General features: G+C 36.5%; 2 protein-coding genes across 2 annotated transcripts; one reads left to right on the top strand and one right to left on the bottom strand.

Annotated features, from left to right (window-relative positions):
* The first annotated feature begins 4 nt into the window (after positions 1 to 4).
* On the top strand, positions 5 to 2504 carry grem1a (gremlin 1a, DAN family BMP antagonist). The gene is made up of 2 exons (XM_032585622.1): positions 5 to 142; positions 683 to 2504. The coding sequence occupies exon 2, from the start codon at positions 691 to 693 to the stop codon at positions 1207 to 1209; it is 519 nt and encodes a 172-aa protein (XP_032441513.1). The 5' UTR covers positions 5 to 142; positions 683 to 690; the 3' UTR covers positions 1210 to 2504.
* fmn1 (formin 1) lies at positions 2505 to 23012 on the bottom strand. Its single transcript, XM_032585621.1, has 17 exons — positions 21325 to 23012; positions 21047 to 21155; positions 19101 to 19162; positions 17547 to 18166; positions 15551 to 15689; positions 15033 to 15120; positions 13927 to 13988; positions 13752 to 13840; positions 12879 to 13008; positions 12653 to 12799; positions 11961 to 12020; positions 11598 to 11718; positions 6321 to 6413; positions 5464 to 5515; positions 4573 to 4722; positions 4338 to 4419; positions 2505 to 2810 (listed from the first exon to the last, which is right to left on the bottom strand). Exons 1-17 carry the CDS (start codon positions 22570 to 22572, stop codon positions 2766 to 2768), a joined length of 3297 nt encoding a protein of 1098 aa, XP_032441512.1. The 5' UTR covers positions 22573 to 23012; the 3' UTR covers positions 2505 to 2765.
* Between the last annotated feature and the right edge of the window lie 2 nt (positions 23013 to 23014).

Here is a 23014-nt window from a genome sequence, read left to right as displayed (position 1 = left end):
TTCAGAAAGATAAAGTGAGGATCGGGGCGGGAGGTGTGTTCTTCTGCTGAAACTTAAAGCTGCTTTAGAGAAGCCAGGACTAGCAGAGGGAGAACATCTTGTGGACAGAACAACATTTTTAGGGGGATTTAACACACAGCAGGTAAATGGAGATACACTGACAGACTTTATTTCCTGAATTAGTGCTTGAACAGCTCTGGAGAAAATTAAGAGACTACTTAAAATGCTCAGTTTCTCTAATTTAACTTTTTATAAGTTTATGTTTTAGTAAAATGAACATTGTTCTTTTATTCTATGAAGTACTGACGTGTCTGAAATTCCAAGCATAATTTTGTATTTATTTGCAGAAAATAACGAAAAAGATGCAGAGCTTTCAGACCCAAAATAATGCAAAGAAAACAAGTTCATATTTATTTAGAAACAACACTATTGTTTTAACTCGGGAAGAGTTCAGAAATCAATATTTGGAGGAATCACCAGGAGGTTTTCAACGGGGTTCACTGCAGTGGGCTCTTCAGAACTTTGTGTCAAGTTTTGGATTTAAAAATGAGGAAATAATACGGGAAATTTTGCGGGACAGAGGGGTAAAAACACGGTTGTTTCCCGGCCAAAACTGGAGACTTGACGGGTAGTTTGTGCGTAAAAGCTGTGCGTAAAATGCTCTCCATTGTTCTCCTTTCAGCTTCAGCGATGCATTCCCATTCGGGGCTGATCTTTAAAGCAGTCCTGGCTCTTCTACTCCCGCGGCCGAGTAGCGCCGAGTCCGACCCATTTCAAGCCGTCAACCCGAACGAATCGGTCGGGTGCCTCCAGCCTCCTCTCTCCGCGCTTCTCTCCCGCGGCGCCGCGTCCGCAGCCGCGACAGATGAGATCCTGGAGTCCAGCCAGGAAGCGCTGCTCGTCACGGAGCGCCGCTACCTGCGGACGGACTGGTGCAAGACGCAGATGCTGAAGCAGACCATCCAGGAGGAGGGCTGCCTGAGCCGCACCATCACCAACCGCTTCTGCTACGGACAGTGCAACTCTTTTTACATCCCGCGGCACACTTACCAGGACGGCGGCGTGTTCCAGGCCTGCTCCGCCTGCAGACCGAAAACGTTGAGCACCATCACCCTCACGCTGTTTTGTCCGGGTCAGACGCCCAGCACGCGGAGGAAGCGGGTCCAGCGCGTGAAGCAGTGCCGCTGCGTAAATATTAACACGGACTGAACCGCAGCCGGATGACCGGACCGTTAATAATCAAGAAAACGGCGCCAGGGTACCAGAATGAGGACACCTTTGATGAAACTTGACTGAACTGCTGCAGAGTCCAAAGCCGGCCCAAGGCAAATGCGAGTTATGCGGCTTCTTGGGGCCCCAACACCACCAGGGGCCCCCAAGAGTATCATTTTATTTTATTTTGCAGTGATGAATTGCCCATTTTACACTGTCTACACCAAATTTTAACAAAAGACATTATACATGCTAACTTGTTTACTGTAAATAAAATTTTACTTTCAAATAGTTAAATTAACATGCCACACCTACAGTAAATACCACTCTCCATTTCAAAATGCTAATTAATTAGAGCATCTTTGCTTTTTTGCTACGCCTGTAAGATTAAAATCAAGAGTCCTAATAACACCGGTATGATGCACTCTACAAAAAACACCAGGTTTACCAAGTATATTTGGTCTAGCTTCTAGTGTAAATGACTTCTAGCGTAAATAAAAAGAGTGTAATAAAAGTAAATCTTCAGCAAGATACAGGAGTTTGTTTAAAGTCAATAATTCCTTAATTCCGATTAATATTCTTAAGTACAAACAAGCTGCCATATCTTGCTAAAAAGTTGTTTGTAAACTAATTTTATCTTATTTCAGGTGTGCTAATATCTTTCTCTAGAAACTAGACTAAAAATACTTGGTAATGTTTTGTGTTTTTGCAGTATGAGTAATAATAGTAGTTATTGTGCACACACAGTGTAGCCTAGCAATGATGACGTATTTGGCAACATTTTGATTTTCATCTGTTCTGGAAGATTGTTCAGAAATCTGAACCTCCCCAAAAACCGTGAAGAAACTTTACTTAACAAACAGGGCTGTGGCTTCCTGTCTTCCTTCCACTCAACTTTCTACTAATAAATTTGCATCCAGCACTAAAATAAGCTAGCTTCTTTAGCACTGACTTTTTGTGGCTTATTTTCTTCTGTCTACTGAACAAGTCAGCAGTTTTATCCATTATTGTGCAGGTCGTAACATTTCTGTATGAAAATGTAATTTTGTTGATTTCTAAGACATTTAATTTTGGATTCATTACTTCTATATGGTTATCATCAGTACTAAATAGATTTAAATGCTTGAAATTGATCATTCACTATGTATAAGTTTCACTTTCAGTTTAATTACTAAAAAATAGTTTAAAATGATATTCTAATTTATTGAGCTGTTTTTATGCTCCTTTTCTTTTTTCCTTGATGCTACTCGATTTTTGTATTCGGCTACTTAAATAAATAAAATACACCATGACTTTGTCAAAATATTGTTTTATTTTTTTTAAAAATACAGTGAGAAACCATGCAAGTTGTTTATTTTTGTGAAAGAAATTACAAATTTTTAAAAAGTCTAATAGTTGGATATGAACTAACCACATTTTTAATAGTTAAATTACATTAAAAAACAAATATTTTGGTCGGCTGATGAAAATGTAGATTTTCTGTCCTGGTCCTCTTTGAGTCCGCTCCAGATTTCTGGGGATATTTAAATATCAGGAGCCAATAGTTACAATTTTTAAGGAGAAGTAACTTGAGCTTCTTTCTGGCGCAGTCGTTCCTTCTGTTTGGAAGCAAAATATTGGATTAGACCAGCGGTGTCAAACTCATTTTCGTTTTGAGCCAAATCAAGATCATGAATGCTCTTAAAGGGCCGGTTGTGCCAGAATGTATTGATAAAACCTGTTCACAAGCTGATAAAATATGAATTAATCATTAAAATTAAATAATATTATTGAACATCTTTCAGTCCCTCCAGGATTTTGTGATTTTATTGGAATAAAAATCGAAGTGTTTGTGGTACTAATTTGGAAATGTTTCTGCTTATTTATGACGGTAAATGCTAAGGAATGCATGATATTATTGGCATGGTATCAGTATCGGACAATATTAGCTGTAAAATTTAATATCGGACATCGGCCATTCTGTCAAAATACGCCACTGATGTAAAAGACGTTTTTATATGGCAAACAAGAGACAATGATGCCTGCAGCACAACGCCAAATTTGTTCTGAGTTTTGTCATTGTCTTAGAGAATAAATGTCAAGAATAAATTTGACATAAACGTAATTCAAGTTGAAAATGTTACACTTCAGGATCCTTTTTAACTTTTTAGCATTTGCATTTGGTAGCGATCTAAATTTACAAAGGTACTGCAGTACTTTAATCCACAGTAGAGAAAGCCATGTTGTTTCAGTAAGTAAGTATAGGAAAAAAATATCGGTATTGGTTATCTGCCAAATTAATTTTAGAATATCGGCATATCGGATATCGACCAAACCTCCAATATTGTGTATATAGATATGATCTTATAATTTGACATCAGTTTAAGCTGAGGCAGCTGTTTAGAACAAGTGAGACAGTTTTTGACAATTTTTGAGAAATTTAACGGGTTCCTGTCAAAGTGTGCCCGTTGGTTTGGACCCAGAGTTCTGATGCTAAAAATTAGCATCAATGCTAAGCCTAGCTAACAATTACAAAATAGCATGTGGAGAATCACAAGAATGTGGACTAACATGGACTTGCACCATTTAGTATGTTAAAATTAATGCATAAGCTAAAATGAGCCAAAACGCTAGTGTTAGCATGAATGCTGTCAGTAGCATGTGGGGCATCACTAGCATGTTGTCCGTCATTGACTTACTCCATTCAGTATAGTAAACATGGCTAATAAGTAAGAAAGATGAGTAAAAGCTTTCTTTAAGAAAAAGGCTAATGCTCACATTAGCACAAACATTACCATTTCACCAGCCCCCACTAGTGCACTGCCTTGCACAGCAAAAATAAATAAATCTGCAATAAACTCCCAGTTTTTAGTTCAATTTGTTGATTTTGTGTGAATTTACACAATAATTCTGTAGAAACTGGAGGGACTGTGATGTAATTTGGCAGTAAACAGATAAAAATTGCATTATTTGATTGATAACATGATATTTAAACTCACTTAATGTTTAGTTTAGAATCTAGAGGGCCACATAAAAAGCTACGGCGGGCCAGATTTGGCCCACAGGCCTCAAGTTTGACACTTGTGGATTAGAAGTCAGAACAAGCAAAGAAGACATTAATAAATGTCATAAAGTTGATGTCGTACCAGACTGTTGGGGTTTATCTTCCTTGTTTCTACTTTCTTCTCTCCAGTGATCCTCTTCACTGTCATCTGAGCCTCTTTTAATCTGTCGGATTAAAACCGGAGCATTCAGAAAATGGAAACAGAGCGATGCCGCTGAAGTTTTGGAGAGTTTTCGAAGGACAACTCTCACAACGTTTCCTCTGAGGTTAGTGGATAACTTAATAATATCCAGTTAATAACGTTCAGACACACAAACCTTTCTTTTGAGATGTTTTTGTTCTCCCTCTTCCATCGGGCCTTGAAGTCGGCGCTGAACTCAAACCACAGCATGAAGAGGTGACCCGTCGTCACCTCCTTCTCTCCGGGTTTGGGTTTGAGTCCGAAGTACAGAGCAACATCCTGGAAACTGAACAGAGAACAAGACACAGACTTTAAAATAAATTTGGCCGGATCTCACACTGAGAAATGTAGAAAAATCGCATCTTTTATTTGAATTATTTATAGAAGTTTTTTCCCCACAAAATTTCACTGGAGATATTTTTATTTTTTATCATTCTTAAAATTAAATCAGTTAGTAATTCTCTGGTGCAGATATTTGACGATTTTCACAACATAAAACTCCTGTAAAAGAAAATAAACATTTCATTCACTCAGCTGCAAAACTTTATAGTTAAATAACTACATATTGAGCATAAAATTACTGCAATAATAAATGAATTTGTCATCAATTGATTCTGACAAATTCAGAATCAATTGATTCTGAATAAATTATTCTTTAAGTTTATTAAAGAATAATTTCTTTAATAAATTTGTTCACCTAAAATATTGCGATTAAGTTATAATAAACTATATTTCATTGAGTTGCATGTAAATCTGAGATGATTTTCTTTTTAATTGTTGCTAAATAAGAAAAGTTTACCAAATTAGAAAAATAAATCTAAATATAAAGAATTACATAAAATATACAGATATAGCAAATCAGAGGTAAATTTAAACTTAAATAAAATATGATGTTAACAAATAAGTTGAAAACAAAAATTGTGTATTTGCATACTGAAATTCAAATAGAAAATTTGATTATTTTTTAAAAATGTCTGCATAAACACTACTTTAATAAGAACTGCATTGGATAGTTAAATTTTCTCACGTTTTTTGCACAGTCATCAGCTGATAGGAAGCTTCTGCATGCTCCTTTCGAGCTGCAAAGAAAAACAGAAAGAAACATTTAATTCAATCCTCCTCTTCAGGCTGCATCCTGCTGCAAGCCTACATACATACATGCAGGAGAACAGGGACTGATGAAAAGTCTGTCTAATAGAGCCAGACGACCATTTAGCCTCTGAAAAACTTTAATTACGCAGTCATTCCTCAAACAGTGAGGCCATTGTTCAGACTGCGGCACTGTTATGATAAAATAAGTCATTCTAGTTATTATCTGCGGCCGTCTCTTACTAAATGTTCTGGCAGTCTGCTGCAGACCTCAGAAAAATGTCTGATCGAGTCAAAGCCAAAACATTGATTGGATTGATTCTGACAAGAAAAGACTGCAAAAAAAGAAAGCTGAATTAAATACTGCACCCAAAATGGATTGAAATAAAGGCTTAATGGCTTAATTTTGAAGTAAATAAAATTAACAGATGGAAAATTTGCAAATCATAGCGATAAAAGTGATTGTTTCCTGTAAGAAATGTGACACAAACAACCCAATTTATACAAAATGTGTGCTTGTTTTCTACATAGACACCTGAGACAGAGACATAAAGAGCTACAAAGAGAAAAAACAAAAGTATAAGTAGAAAAAATATTTTTAAAGCTCAGGACTAGAACTAATGAGAGAAAACACGAACAGATAAGAAAGACGTGAGCTGATTATCTTAGACAAAACAAACATATTTAAATTGATATTTCCTTATTCGGTTTCCTTATTCTGAAGCATTTATTCCATCACTACCTTTTTAACATGCACATATAAAAACATAATTTTATTTCATTGTATATTCTCACCAGTTAAAACAAAAACTTCCATCTTGTCCTTAAACGGCTGCAGGTGTTCTTCAGAAGACTCTGAACAGACTTTATGAACATTTTTCTCGCATCCTAAGATAAAAATAAAAACAGAAAGTACAACTTAATATACAAGAACAATATAAATTTCTTAGAGTATAAAAAACCCCAATGAGGCAGAGAAACAATGGCGGCGCCAGGTGAGCGACAGGGGGCGCTATGGCAAACCCCTGGAAATATTTGATTTAGTTTTTTGTTTTTTTTCAACTAATTAAATTTTTTTATGATTTAGCTGTTGTGGCATTTTTCTCAAAATACATAAAATTTTCAAAGAAAAAAAATTAATTATTATATATTGAGTTAAAAAAACAACAACAACTAATCACGTGACGCAACAGGATTTGAACTTTGTGTATGCGCATTATCACTTCCGGAATACGTTATGCGAATACGGATCGTTTTCTTTTTTTAACCAAAAGTTCCACAAATGGAATCACAGAAGTATAATTGTTTCGGAAGCAGACTCCGACCAACAAATAAACATTAATCTGGATGAAGGAGATCAACTGTGCAGCAGCTGTCCTTCTACCGCTGCTGAGGATGCTAACAAGGTTAGCACCGGACAGCTAGCGGAGCTAAGCGGAAGTCCTCAAGATGGACGTTGGTCACCACCACTTGCCAAAATACCCGTCACGCTTATTGGGAGTGCAACACAGAAGTTTCAGGCTGGCTTGATGGACACTTGTGGTTTGAATACAACGTGAGTAAAGATGCCGTGTTTTGCTTCGCTTGTCGCCATTTTCTAAAAGGAAGACACAGATTCCACCAGACTGGCCATAAGAATGCAGAAGCGTGTATGAAAGTAAACCAAAATTAAAAATCATAGATGAAACAGCTGCATTAAACCATTTGAACATTGTAGTGAAGCCATAAAATTATTCCAAAAGCAACAGGAAGCCTGACTACACAACTGACAATGATTGACATTAAATTTAAACATATTTGTAGCTTAAGAATAATAAAGTTGATGTTGTTGAGTGGCTATCGCAAAATCCTCTGGGCTGAACAATATTCAAAACATTTAACACAAAATCATTATTTAGAAAGCAATACTAACAAATAGTAAAGTAATTTATGTAAACTTATGACTTCTTCGCTATTGTCTTTCATTTTTGGTCTATTATGCAAGTAGGAATAATTTTTGTAATCCAAAATAACCTAAAACAGAAAATATTTAGTCTAATTTAATGTATTGACAGCAAGACAAAAATAATGATTGTCTTATAAAGTAAAACTATGTATTTTACTATGACTTGCCAAAATCAGCTTTTGAATGCTAATATTTTGGATTTAAATGAGAACATTTTTTAAATCCAGACATTTTACTCAAGGAAGAGTAGTGATAGTTCATAAAAAAAAGTAAGAAGTAGCTGTCCAAGGAATTACTCAAGAGTAAAAGAGTTTTTGGTCAAAAGTCTACTCAAGTACTGAGTAACTGATCATTTAAATTATCAATAATTTTACATTTAAAAATTACATTTAAAAAAAAGTTAAGTCGAAATGTTGGTATTTTAAGGACCAAAATGACAATAATTCATATAAGTAACAAAAATAACAAAATCAGGCGAAAGAAAATGTTTTCAAATCAATTTCTTTCAATAAAAAACTTAAGAAACTTTAACAAAAACTGCAGGTCTGTGTCTGGTGAATTTTTGGTTAAAATGTTCATTCAGTGGGAAGAAAATCCAAGTAAGAGTAGAAATACTTTATTATGAAATTACAGAAGTAAAAGTAAAAAGTAAAGCATAGTAAAAATACTTCTAAAAAGTAATTTTTTTTTCAAAAACGTAATTGTAACTAGTTACTATGCAGCTCTGATTACTCTGTCCCTGTTTCTGAGCCGTCTGGGTCCAATCAGTGGATCAGCGGAGCCAGTCTCCGGAGCCAGCCATAATGGAGCCGGGCTCCCCGGCCCTGACGCTTGATCCGCATCTCCCAGATAAGGTTACAGAAGAGAATAGTGTTTTCATTTAGGATTTGTGTAAACTGTTAAGGCGGCCTATCTCCGCGTTTCTTTCTGTCTGAATTTTGGTTCTGACTAAAACGTTTTCTTCTGTCAGACTGAAGAGGTCACATAAACTTCACATAAACACAGACGGATGAGGAAAATAAGGGCGTTGTCTGATGTGAGACTGCATTTACACAAACTGTGGCTCGGTGGGATAAGTAGCAGAGGAAGTTGTGGGTTGCTAGGCAACGCACTTAACCCCAAATTCTAGGCTGCATTCACACTGCAGCCCGAAGTGACCCAATTTTAATTGTTTGTGTCATTTTTGCCGTAATGCGACCCGTATCTGATCTTTTCATGACAGTTTGAACAACACCGGTCGGATTTTTTCCGAATGCGTCCAAGGGCACTCGGATATCTGATGCGTATCCGATCTTTTCAAATGTGACCTGAATCCTTACGGCCAGGTCCTGCACGTCATTGATACTCGACACACGTCACTGTTCTGCGTCCTGATACGTGCAAGCGGGAAGAAATACAACAACCATGACGGACAATAATGAGTATTAAGTTGTTACTGTGCTGGTTCCAGTCGGACAACAACTTCAAAATCGTAAGCTATGCTCCACTGCTAGCATCCATGTTTACTTCACTGAACACTTCTTCCTTTTTATGGCAGTTGGAAAAACACTGAGCTCGCTCTCGTGTGACGTTATTGCGCATGCAGGACACTTTCTGGTTGTTTGCAGTTCTTTTCAGCCTGATATAGGAGCTTGTTTTACTCAATAAAAGTAAAAGATGGAAAAGTACTGATAATACTAGCAGATTATTTCATTTGCAACATGGGAAAAAATTTCTTGCACGTGAAATAATCTGGCAGTGGAACTGAATCAAAAAGGGCTTCTGTAAAGTTTCTGTTGTTTTTTACCCCCTAAATCAGGGATGTAAAGCTTATTTTGATTTTTAGCCACAAGAGCCAGAATGTATTGATAAAACCCATTAACACACTGTTAAAATATTAATAAATAGCTGTGTCTAAGTTTGATAAATACTTCTTAAAATTAAATAATATTGAACATTTTTCCACATTGTTCAGTCGTCCAGGATTTAGTAATTTTTTTGCAATTAAAATTGCAGATTTGTTGGTGCTAATGTCAAAATATTTGCAGTTAATTCAGCGATACTCGCCCTTATGCAAGACTGTAACTTCCAACTTTTGATATTGGTCACGGAATATAACTTGACATTAAGTAAGGCTAAGGAAGCAGTTTAGTAGAAGTAAGACATACTGCCACTACAAGAGGGAGTTAGTCATTTAAACCCAATGTTTTTGAACATTTTTGCAAAAAATTTATAATTATATATTAGTGTCAAAAAGTGATTGATTTTTGGATTAATTTCCACAAAAAGAGGAGGGATTTGATTGCTGTAATAGATTAAAAAAAACTGCTTTTATTTGATTGAAAAAATAATATTTAATTGCATAACTGTTATCTTTATGGTTCTGGTGTATATGGGCCAAATTTAAAGCTATGGTGGGCCAGATTTGGCCCCCGGGCCTTGAGTTTAGTTTAATTATACAGGAAATATTTTACATTAGAAGTGGAAACAGTTTGTAGTTTCTAAAACATTATCCAATTTCTTTTGTTTTCAAAGCCTGAAATTCAAACACGGTTTATCAAGCCAGTATATGTCTTGATGTAAGGGTGTTTCATCAGAAAATGGGGTCAAGATGAATGATTTAAGAGAAACCAAAGCACAATAAAAGCGTCCGTTTCCAAACATGCACAGGGAGAGTGAAGAAAGACAAAAGTGGATCTGGTAACCAGGCATGAGGGCAGTTCAAACAGACTGAACAAAAGGAAGCTGCGACTGCAGATCTAGATCCTTCGGTAGTTTGGGTTGAGACAAAGCTGTGTTGAGAGGAAGAGAAAGCTATCTGCTGTGCACATCTCAGGGCCACACGGGCGCCCAGGTGAAACAACGGAGCAGGTTAAGGATGCATGCTTCTCTGCAGAGATGCTGCAGATACTGGAGGTCTGGAGATTACATAAGCAGAAGGCAACAGTCTCCTTGCGCTGGCGACATGGGCACAAAAGGCACAACAATGGGAGATCTGATGGGCAGAGGGATTAGGAGCTGGATCTGGAAGGCGCCAGGCCAGTATATCAGAAACGCAGAAACTCACAGGGACACAACAAAGCAGTCAATCATAATCGTGCACTGCGAGCATTGTCTTCAGAGTGGCTGACTGGCATGCAGGATGGCGTCATGGGGGATAAGAAAGAGGAGAGGAAATCTTTTGTTCTGTCATAAAACTTTGCAGACTTTCAGTCCAGAGTAAAAACAGATCCTCAGTGGGAAACCAGACTGAACAGAGGTTTGGTCGGCACACTGTAAACATTTGAGGGTGGTTTAAGTTGAAAATGAAAGTCCACCCGCTGCATTAAAAATGTAATTTAAGTCAACAAGAAAATTGTTTTGGTTTTACCTCAGAAATTATAGTTCATGAAGTTGATTTAACAACAAGAGATAAGTTGTCTAAACATTGTTTTTAACTTCATTAATCTTGAATTGTGAGTTTTAACTTAATGCTGCAATTTAAACCAAATAATTATTTCTCATTAAAAAGAAAAAAAAAACTGTCCTCACCTGGTTAAAGAGCCATATTTCTCTATTTTCACTCACAATATTAAGTTAAAATAGCTATTTATTTTACTTTAGAATAATTTAAATTCTTGTTTCAAATTGCAAGAACAAAATTCTGATCTCATAATGATTTTTATTAAATTCAGCTCAAAAACATTTAGTGTGAACAGAACATTATCCTCAAACTTTGCATTGAAATAAACATTTATTTAAAATAAAACACAAGAGTCGGGTCAATGTAACGCACTTCCATATCAGGAAACAAAAACACGCCACTAAGCATTCTGGGAAATATTTCCCATTCCTGTCTTTTTTTTCTTTCAGTTTTTTTAAGTGATTATCTAAAAACTCTAGTTTATTGAACAATTAATAAAAAGATAACTCAACTTACTACTGTTAGTTTATCTTTCACAAACTCACATTTAGGTTCACAATCTAAAACTTGATCAATTTATTTGACTTGAAGAGTAGCAGATAGTAGGCACAACGAAATGCGGCTCAAATGTTTTACAGTGTAGGAACATCTGCTGTGATGCGTTTGTTGGCCAGTCATATTTTAACCTCAGATATCATGATTAAAGTCATATTTTTTACATTTGACATGTGATTATGCCACGTACTTGTCAAGTCTTGTTCAAGCTGCCTCAGATCTCGGTGAAGGTCGTCAAATTTGACCTGAGCTGCCATGAAGACGTCCTGAGGCTCAGGGAGAGGAAACATGGACTTTTCTGTTCCAGCGTTCTGAGGGAACACAAACAAAACATTAGCTTTAACGTTCCTGCTCAGTTAACAGTAAACAGCATTTAGCTTAGTAAATTGCCACTTTTAAGTCTCCACCTGGTCTCTGTCAATCGTCATTTTAAAAAACTTGAAACTTATGTAGTTTTACCATTTTTGACCATTTTCCACAGAAAAACACACAAACAAATCCTTAATTTAAAGCAACCCGTACAGATAACTAAAAAAAGTTTAATTTCCAATACCTTGTCCACGTTGTGCAGGTAGTACGATACTACGTAGTCCACCAGGCTGATCCGGTTGTCCTGAGAGAAAATGTTGACTTCTTAGCCACATCAAAAATATGAAATATAATATAAAACATTTGTTCTTTATTGTATGATGTACCTAATTTAAAGATATTTTAAGTATCTGAGTGTAATCTGAAAAGTTGTCTAAATATCTTTTTTGTATCTGACTATTGTTAGTCTGCCTTATTGTTTGTGATTTAATATGAAATATTCAATGTTTATATAGACATATTGCAATTATGTTTGTTATTCTGTAAACACAATTAGAAATGCATGTAAATGACTGCATATGAAATAGGAATAATCCTTTTTATTATTGCACACATATAATATAATTGAATCCAGAAGCCTTTGTTGAAAAATGTAATAAATATGTAACAACTGAATTTATTTACAGTTTTGTAAGACAAACTATTATGTTTGTTTTGCTCTCAAGAGATTCTAAATCAAGTAAAAATTGTTGGTTTCTATATTACAATAGGTATTCAAAAGACCTAAAAATTGTGTTTTTGGGTTTTCTAATACCACCAGAATTAGAAGTTTACAAATAAAGACCCTTTTGCTTTACTGTTCACTGTAAAACGTATGAATTGAGTTAAAGCATGCAGAAAAAGAGTCCCTGTTCATGTGCAGATATCAGCGCTCACCCTGCTTTTGACATCTTTCAGTTTTGGGAGGATTTCCAGACCAAATCCGTCGGCCTGGCCTCTGATCTTGCTGCCTCCGTTCATGTGGTTTCCCAGCGCCAGCACCAGTCCCATCACTTCCCTGACACCGCTGCTCTCCAGCAGAACCTGTAAACCAGATGCACTTATTCGACTGGGAGCTGATGTTTATTGGAGTTCTCTGTTAAGGCTTTTTTCTGATGGCCACCTTGCAGACACATGAGACGGAGCTCAGCTTGCGTTTAACTGAGGAAATCCCATCGGTGAAGGTCGACTGGAAGATCATGCAGCAAGCTCTCCCAGGAAAGTCTGGAATCTGAGACAGTTCGTACAGGAACCTGGAGAACATTCACAGAAATTATCTTCTGATCCATTTCATGTCAGCATAGTATGAGGAAAGTTTTTCTGCCATAATCCGGGAGCACATTTTCAGTCTGAAAGCAGGACTTCATGTCTTTCTTCTCAAAACTTGTAATGCTTTTACTCAAAACTTCTGCACTGTGCTTTCTCAAACCTTTCTCCTCGCGCTCAAAACTCGTCTCTGCTCGGATCAAATCTCCTCTTGGAAAGCTTGCGAATCAATTTGTACTTGTGCTTGGAACAATATATATACAGTATAAACAACTAACAGTAAACGTATATATATATCTATAATCTTATAAACCTGGATGGATGGATGGATGGACAGATAGATGGCACAGGTTGCTACAATCGATAGTAGCCACACAGGCACATCCACTAGAAGGAAACAAACGCACGAAGTAGAACACTTGCATTCTATTGGCTGAGAGGTTGCCAGGCGACGATACTTTTCTGTTCCAGGTGCGAGCAGAGACGAGGAGAAAGGTATGAGAGAGAGCACAGTGAATGTTTCAAAGAGAGCCGACGTTTTGAGTACAAGCTTTTACAAGTTTTGAGAAGAAAGGCATGAAGTCCTTCTTTTAAAATGATAATATAAGCGAAAGTATTAAAAGTTTTGAGAACAAATGGCATGAAATCCTGCTTTCAAACTGAAAATGTGTGCTCTTGGATTATAGCATAGTTGATTCTGACCACAAAACGAGTCAATATAAAAACTGACTGCTCAGGTTTGTCCAACAGTTTAACATCATCTTCCTCAGACGATTCGCGGTGCTTCCTGATCTTCTCCAACTCATCCGGTAGACCTCTCTATCAGCAAAATCACATTTTAAAACAAAACTATTAAACTACAAAATATTTGCTTAGCATTCAGAAAGCTTTTGTGTAGTACAAACATTTTCATAAAGTGCTTCGATGGCATCCAGGTCCACCACAGAATGATCCACAGTCAGAACAGCTGAAAGAATGAAAAATTACAGAAAAGGTTTAAAAGTAGCAAACAATACATGTTAGATGCACAATAAACGATTCATAAAATCCACATTAACCTTTAAAAGTCTTTGTTATTGTTAGCTTATTGACGCAGCCTGGTGGAAAACTTCACATATTTTATCCTACTACTCTCCATTTATAGTTATTGTTCACCTTGATATTGTTTTTCCTTTCAGTTTTTTCTTTCATACATATTTTTTTCTTTTCTGCATATTTGCTTTTATTTCCCATAGAAAAGATTTAGTAGTTAATACTTGCTAAATTAAGTCATAAAATAAAAATAACTAAATAACACAGTGGATAAAATCAAAACTACTCCTATGAAGCCCAAATTTACTCATACCTCAGGATTGTTTAGATTTAAAGTTGTATTTTATTTTATTTTTTTAATCTGTCTGGACCGTCCCAAGCTGTTAATATTTCTGATCAGAAAACCCCCCAAAACATTTTGGCAAAATTAAAAGATAAATCGCCAAAAATATCAATGGAAACGTCAACAATTATGAGATTTTTCAATTGAGAAGGGTATGGATTCTTTTGACAAACCAGCTTTCAATAAAATGTAAATAAAGGCGGAGTATTCATTTTTATCTACATTTATACTTCTTTAGCATCGTTTTAATGTATTCTCAGCGATGCCTCTCTTATTTCCAATAAAAAATAAACGTATTGGTTTGATAAAAATTGTTTTTAATCTATTCCTGCTAACAATAAGAATAATCTTTACTATAATCTCCATATAATGCAAATAGTATTTAATTCCAGTATTAATTCACATCTACATCATATTCAACGCCTTCAGATTTAAGGTATCTTTTGAAAATAACGTTGCAGTGTAAAAATAGTTTTTCTTATTGTTCTGATGTAATATTCTAATTTTAAATGTAATGTTTTCTTTGCCTAAAAGAGAAAAATCATCATAATTAACAAAAATAAAGGCTTTCAAACCTTCAAATCTAAATGATTCCAGTTTATAATATTGCTGTGTAAATGAGTAAAATCCACCGACCTTGCTGAATATCTTTCATCTCCAAATGGAGGCTGGATATGAGGATGCCCACAGCCTGAGAGCGTTTGCTGTCCAGCAGCTTAATGATCTAAAAACAAACGGTTACCATGACAACCTGGCCATCAGAAACCATTAACGAGGCGTTCGTAACGACAGTACTGAAAGAATACAGATGATGTTACAGTGTTTCCTTCTACTTGTCAGTGTCATATTTTGCATCATGAATTTAGTTTTAATTATGTGTTGGTGAAATTCAATGTTTTAAATGTTTAAAAGAAACAACAAAGAAATTGTTGTCCAGATCATACATTGGAAAAACTATTCCAGTTAATAAATTACAATTACTAAAACCTAAAACCACAATGACTTTAACTAACTTGTTGATAAGTACTGAGACGTTCAGAAATTGGTTCCCAAAAGTATTGGTATTGACTCCCTCTAGTGGAGAAACAGTATATCTTCAGTAAAACAGTTTCTGGAAACTGAGTTGTGTTTTATGTTGATAGGATGCTTCATACCTTTTTGGCTTTTGCTTTCTTCTCATAGGCCTGAGACAGCGGCTTCCTTTTCTCCATCGTCGTTGTTTTAGCAAACAGATCCTCAAACTCATTGCCGTTTATGTGTGGTTCCTCTAACATGTTCCACAGCGAGTGGTTACTAAAGATGGAAAAGTAAATCAGTCATATTAACTTAAGAAATTAGTTTCCAATATGCCGCATGTATTAGGCTGTTGGAATATTATTTGACTCAACCTGAAGATATTCTTGAATGTTGTTATTTATTAGAGAAAGACTGTGATGTGCCAAAGCTATATTATTATTATTAATCTCGTTTTAATATATTGTTTTTAACACTTTAAGAACTTTTTGGTGTGAACCCTTATACATGATGTTGATTCTATTCAATTTTGTGGTGCACCTAAAAATGTCACCACATTTATTTCGGTTGTTTTATATTTTGTTAAATATTTTTACATACAGTTTATTGTATTTTTTCCAAACATGAATAATCTAATGCTAATCTGTCTGCATTAATGCTTTCATGAGGTGGAGATGGGAGCGATAGTGGCGAAGCGGAACCTATATTTGGGGCGGTTGGTTGCTTGCGGGTTTGCTTTTGGACGAACTTCCTGTTTACTTCAGAAACAATCTGGATGCTAACGGCAGCGCTTCGGTCGTCATTACTGAGTCCTGTTTTAATATTCTTCAGGTCAGTAAACGGTGAAAACACACCAAAACTACTCTGTAAGATGTTTACCTCTTATTTGATCAGCAGGTAGCGTTGTGTTTCGGTTTCTGTGCATCTTTCTGCTAACAGATGTAAGTTTGATCAGCTGAGGTTTAGATTAGCACCAAGCTAACCCACGCCTGGGAAGTCTTGCGGGGCTAGCTGATTGAAAGACCGTGTTGTCTTACTAACTTCGGGTTTTATGAGTTTTGTTTTGCGTTTGTTTGAATAATATTCAGTGAATGTTGCTTGGTGACTCATAAAGTAGCTCAGAGCCTGAGACTGTGGTTGACTTTAAAGGAAGAGAAACTATTTGTTTATGAAGCGTGAGAATTCTGATGTTAAAGTTGTAACAATGCAATTCTTTAAATTCTATATTTTTTTCTTATTTTTGATTATTATTAACTTAAAATCAGTTTACATTTCGATGTTCACGCCGTTTAATATGCAGTTACATGCAGTAAAACTTTAAAACAGTTTATTTATCCTACTTAGTACACTATACCATGGTTGTCTTCATCTAAGTGAAGGACTTTAATGTGAAAAGATAATGCGCTGAGGTGCATTATTACTTGTGAGAAGAGGAAACAAGGTTTATAAAACAAAAGTAATGTAAAACATTAATATTGTACAATATAAATGGTTTGTGGTTAAATAAATGAGACGCGATCTGGATGCTAAAGGCAGCGCTTAGGTCGTCATTGCTGAATGATGTTTTTATTCTTCAGATTGCACACATCACTGCTACAGCAGTCTTGACATTTGGGACAAAAGTGGTTCAAAATTAAAGAGACAAACTATGAATTAAAATGTTATGATTTTTTTTTTTTTTTTAAAAAACCCTAAAAATCAGGACGAATATGAGGAAAAAAATGTACTTCAGTTCGACTGATTCAGGTGTGGATTATTTGTTATGAGGAGTTAAAACTCAGTCTTTCACTCTTGAAATGTAATAAAGTATAAAAATAATTTTTTAAACAAATACATTACGGTTTGATTTTGTTTTCCCTAGACTTGTTTCAGAAAAACGTACAGAAATTATTCTGCTGCTTTGACTTTTTGTATAACAAAGTGAAGGTATAAGAAGCTTTTGCTTCTACCTCCACTTTTTTCGGGCTACACTTTGTGTTCTTGCCATTGACAAGAATTAAATATTACCAATTTCTGTACTTTTTCTTTCATTTTTGACTTGTGTATGGAAAAGTTAAAAATGACCAAAAAAAGAAATAAATATTGATTATTCAAAATAAACTTCCAATCAATTTGATTTTAAATGCTCAAACCTACTTGTCATCTTGGATCTGGATTCTGGTCCAGTAAAGCGGCTTCATGGCTCGGGAAGGTTCCACTGCCCGCTTCCGTGGAGGTTTTTCGGCAATGACTCCCCCTGCTGGTGGAGGAGGTGGTGGGTGAGCGACACCTGGTGGTGGTGGAGGAGGTGGTGGGTGAGCGACACCTGGTGGTAGTGGAGGAGGTGGTGGGTGAGCGACCCCTGGTGGTGGTAGTGGAGGCGGAGGAGGAGGAGACAAACTGCGTCGTTTCTGAGAATTAGGAGGATGACTCTGAGGTAACGTTGAAACCACAGAAGAAGAAGACAAAACTTCTGTGGAAACCATGTCTGGATTTTTGGAGGCTCCCATTGTCTGCTGAAGATTCGAGCAGGTTGTCGTGGTCATGTCACCATCTTCAGGACTTATGATGAAGTTTTCTCGGTCGGTCTGGATGCTAACATTGCGGAAGGATTTGTCTAACAAGCCGTCGGCTGTGGAAACGGCAGCATCTTTGAGCCCATCGGGATGTTGGCTCCAAACCTGTGAGACTTGTAGCTCCTCAAGCATCAACTCCAGGCGAGCAACATTGTCTCTGTTTTCATCCCTCAGTTTGCAGAGCTGATGCTCATAATCCTCCTGAAGATAATGTTAGTAAAAGAAGAAAGTAGCATGGTCACTCACTTTGGCAATCAAATATTTATTTTTTCTTTGACCAAAAGCTGAAAACTTGTGTTGTGGGATGAAAAACTTTGTTGAGCCGAGTCCCCAAGCTACTACCTAATTAATTTATTTATTATTTTAAAGAAATTTTCTTTGAATTTTTGGGAGAAAACAATCTTGACGAGAATAAGAGCGATTATGGCAGAAATGAGAAAAGATGTCAGAAGGGAGAACTGTGTTGCAAAGAGCTGCAATAAGTATTTCTGAAAAAGAAAACAATTACTTTATCGTCATGGATGTTATGTTCTCACCTTATTTTGAAATAGTTTTTATTTATTATCTGTGCTAGCAACATAATAAAGTAAAAAAAAAAGGCTTAAGTGTAGTCATTAATGCTATTTTAACATTCACAGACATATTCTTGATCTTATGTTATATTTTTAATATTCCTTGTGGCAATAATATAATAAACCAATCTGTCCTATTAGAAAGGGTTTTATTGATTTGAACATATTTTTACAACGTATTCTATTGTAGCTCGAATAAATAAGTAGTAAATCTTCCAAAAAAATCTGAAAATTATAGATTGATCTCAGAAATATTCTAGAAAAAACTTGGACATTTCTGAGTTTCGAAAGTAGAAATTTTTCGACTTTTCAAATTCAGAAATTTTCTTGGATATTTTTGTAGAAAATTTCTGAGAACTTTTTTGGCAGAATTGTACTTTTTCTTTTTTTTTTCTATCTGCAAAAGCCTAAAAACTGTCACGGACTTTGGAACTTTTATAAATAGGAAATGTTTATTTTCTAATGAGTCTTTAGATTGCATTTGTGTGCAAGTCCGAAACTAAGAATTGAGAATTTTTAGAAAATCTTAAAAATGTAGATATTTTTATGTATTTTATACTGACCTGTAGCTTCTCCTGCTCCTGTTTGCATTCTCTCTTCAGCTGCAGGAGAGCGGCCTGGTGCTCTACCAAGGAAAGCATACAATAACAAAATATAGCTTTAGCTTCCCAGAAATAAAACTAAAGACCTCTCAAAATGTCAACATTTCACTGGAGTCAAAGAAATAATTGGAGAAAATCTCTATCAAACAAACGTCTCTATAATGTGACCAAGATGATTGCTGCAGATTCCTAAAGATTAAAGAAGAAATATTTCTCACGACAAAAAGATGACCGCTCACTTGCATCTTGAGCAAACAGTTTAAGCAAACATTCATCTGCTAATGGATGACTAGAAGTACTGAAAGGTAAATTACAAAGTGTATTTACTGTCGTCTTTCTGACTGTTTGCAGAGATGTGGGTGTGTACAGTGAAGCTCAGTTTCACCATTGCTGAGACATTTCATAAATTCCCTCAAGTTATGAAAAGTATGAAACTAATGGAGTAATATACTTCTTTCAACACTTTAGATTTTCTTTGATTCATTATAACACAAATATATACTGGAGGAAATTTTGTTTAATGAAAGAAAATTTAGGAAAAGTTTAGTTTTTTATGCCTATAAAATACAACAAATTAAGTTTTAACAGTGACAAGTGAAAATCCAAGAGTTTTTGCAGGGCCTCCTACTCTAATAATATTTGTAGCAAACATATTTTTAAAATAATGCAAGTGTGTTTTCACACCTGATAATCCGTTAGACTCGGTTCATTGCGAACCAAAATTGCAACATTTGTTACATTTTCAGCTGCTATGGTTCGTTTTAACACTGAAAAACCAGTTCCCCCCCGTCGCCTGTGGTGGCGCTGCACCAGAGCTACTGAAGGAATCGACACAAAACCTCTGAAGAAGTCCAGCGCAACTTCCTTCTTCAATGAAATGTAAACAAAAACGGAGCGGCGTCTGATTTTAGCGGTTTCTCCATTGGTATACATTACTAGTTTGGACATAGCCTGCTAGCCGCTAACGATAGCGACGCCCCGGTAGGCGCCATTACTGTGAGTGATTGAGTCACGTCCACAAAACCGTACTGCTCCAATGCGGGGTGAGCAGGAATTTGTCACAAAAATGATCGTGGCGCCTTTATTTCTTACCTGATTTCTATAAATATGGGTTAAATTAAAGCGGAGTAAATTGCTGATGCTTTGATGTATATAAAACATGTTTTCTCCCTCGATATAAATCTATAGACTGTTTTTTTTCTGTCAAATGAATCAGACTTTGTAGACCACGGGTGTCAAACTCATTTTCGTTTTGGGCCAAAACGAAAATGAATGCTCTTAAAGGGCCGGTTATGCCAGAATGTATTGATAAAACCTGTTCATAAACTGTTAAAATATCAATGAATTCTTAAAATTAAATATTATTGAATATCTTTTCAGTACCTCCAGGATTTCCTCTTTGTGATTTATTTTTTTTTTTGCAATAAAAATCAGTGTTTGTGGTACTGATTTGGAAATATTTGCGATATTTGAGCTTATTTATGACGGTAAGCTGTGTAGATCATGGACTATAATCTGACATTAATTAAAGATGAGGCAGCTGTTTAATACAAGTAAGAAAGTTTTTGACAATTTTTGAGAAAAATCTGCAATTAGCTTCCTGTTGCGTATTAATGCAAAAAAAAAGGCAGGGAATTTTCACGATAATTCTCAAGAAACTGGAGGGACTGATTGATATAATTTGGCAACAAATAAAAACTGCATTGATTTGATTGATAACATAATATTAAAGCACACTTAGTGTTAAGTCTAGAATCTAGAGGGCCACATAAAAAGCTATGGAGGGCCAGATTTGGCCCACAGGCCTTGATTTTGACACAAGTTCTAGGCAAACGAATTAGTCTGATTAAAGTGGATTTAACAGGGCTGGTGAATTCACACCAGCCCTGTTATAAACTGATCAGTACCTGCTTCTGTATACTTCAGGCCAACCTTTTCTTCCTTGAGAGGTGGCCACACGGCTTGCAGACGACCAGGAGTTTTTTCCTCTCCTTCTCCTGCTGTGGGCGTCTCTGACTGTAAGTTAACCACAGAGTTATTTTGACTCTTAAAATACAGTCTCTGCTCCCTGTAGCCATAATCAGAAGCGATGCAAAGTTTTTAAGCATGCATTTATCCTTCTAAAAGGATTCCGTTTTGCTTTCACCAAGAGTTTCTGCATGAAACATAAATTATGCTTTCTTACTTTTTCATCACATGCATCGTTCTTGTCTGGTGTTTTTTTGGAGGTTCTCTCAAAAATTGTTCTTAGCACATCTTTATCGTTTCTCAACTTCTTCCTCACTGCCTCCAGGTCGATCCTCTCTGTCGAGTCTTTCTTCAGAGGTTTTGGTGTGAAAAAGGCCTTGAAGGCATCGAAAGCAGCTTCCGCGCTCGACAGAGGTCTGGTGGCCTCGACTGGTTTTGTATCTTCTTCTGCTTGAGGTTCTCTCCTCTTACTCTCTGGACATTCATCATTTCCATCCAACTGGGTCCTGATTTCATCCTGATGTGGTTCAGTCACCAAATCTTCATCTTCTTTATCACCAGGAGTTTTTTCTTGATTCAGAAGCTGGGAGACCTGGTCCAGAAATCCGTTCTGGGTCTTTGTGTCGCTCTGTTTTTCTGTGAAAACTGGATTTTTTGCAAACGGAGGACTCTGTTTGGTTTGAGTGGTTGTGCCGTTCTCAGGCCCACCGATTCCCTTCCTCAAGACCCGCAGGCCACTGAACAGAGCCGGGAGCGCGACCTTTTTTTCTGTTGGGCATCCTGGAGAGAAAGTAGCTCTAGTCAGAGTTGACCCAATCGGAGGATTAACAGTTTGTTTATTAATATGAAGTGGAACGTCATTTGGGCTGGTAAGGAGACGTGCAGAGGTGTCTTCTTCTTCATATTCAGAATGTTTCCTCTTCTCTTTACCTTCAGCATCCTCCAACTCTGATTCCTGTTCTTCAACAGCAAAAATCAAACGTTTTACAATTATCATAGGATGTTTGGTTTCCACTGCAGAATGCACAAGTGGGAAACAGTCTTCCTGAAAATGTGCACCATTATTTTCAGTCTCTTTTACGTCATCCTGCTTATCGTTTTGGGGACATTTTGGGGAAATGGCTTCATTTATTCCAAATTTGTCCAGTGACAGATCAACTTCCTTGCAGTTATTAACTTTGTCTTCAACTGCAGAGTTAATCTGATCATTATTCGGCATCCAACTCGCCGTATTGGAAGCAATTTCAGAGCTTTCAATCCAAGTTTTCTGTTCCTCTAGGATGTACTGTTTCCTTGTTTCTTTTTCTGCAAAAGACACATCACTTTGCAAAGATTTTGTGAAATAGCATTCAGAATCATTGAACGGGTCAGAAGCGTCTTCAGACTTCATTTTGCTGTTAACATTTGTCAGTAAATCTGCATTTTCTGCCTCCATTGGGCTACTTAAAGTTCTTGGCTTTTCCATTTGATTCAATCTGAGATTTCAGGGAGGATTATTAGTCATTTGTTAAATTATTTCATTGTTTCCAGCATGCAGCTTTAAAGGATTATTAGCAAGAAAACTTCACTTTACTGTTTCAGCCTTATCCTCCAGTTTGGCGAAAGTAAACCAATGAATCCTTTCCACAAGTTCCTCCTACAAGTGGAAGCAGCTCTCAGTGATCCAGATGAGCCGCAGAAATCCACAGAAGGAATGGAAAATTTCCCAACTGCTTTTCCATGATGCTGCTGGTTGGAGTGACTCAGCTCTGCCACATGCCGTTAAAATCCCATCAGAGTCCTGGTTTCAGCTGCTGATCCCTGGCTGGTTTCCTCCTTGGTGCTGCTCCCTACCTGGTGTGGTTGTTTACCTCCTGGACGCCGTCCTGCAGACCGGAGCTCAGACAGATGGTGTCTCCAGCTGAGCC

Source organism: Xiphophorus hellerii, chromosome 15, assembly GCF_003331165.1.
Source record: "Xiphophorus hellerii strain 12219 chromosome 15, Xiphophorus_hellerii-4.1, whole genome shotgun sequence".
Classification (NCBI taxonomy): Eukaryota; Metazoa; Chordata; class Actinopteri; order Cyprinodontiformes; family Poeciliidae; genus Xiphophorus; species Xiphophorus hellerii.
This window is presented reverse-complemented; position numbering and strand designations above follow the sequence as displayed.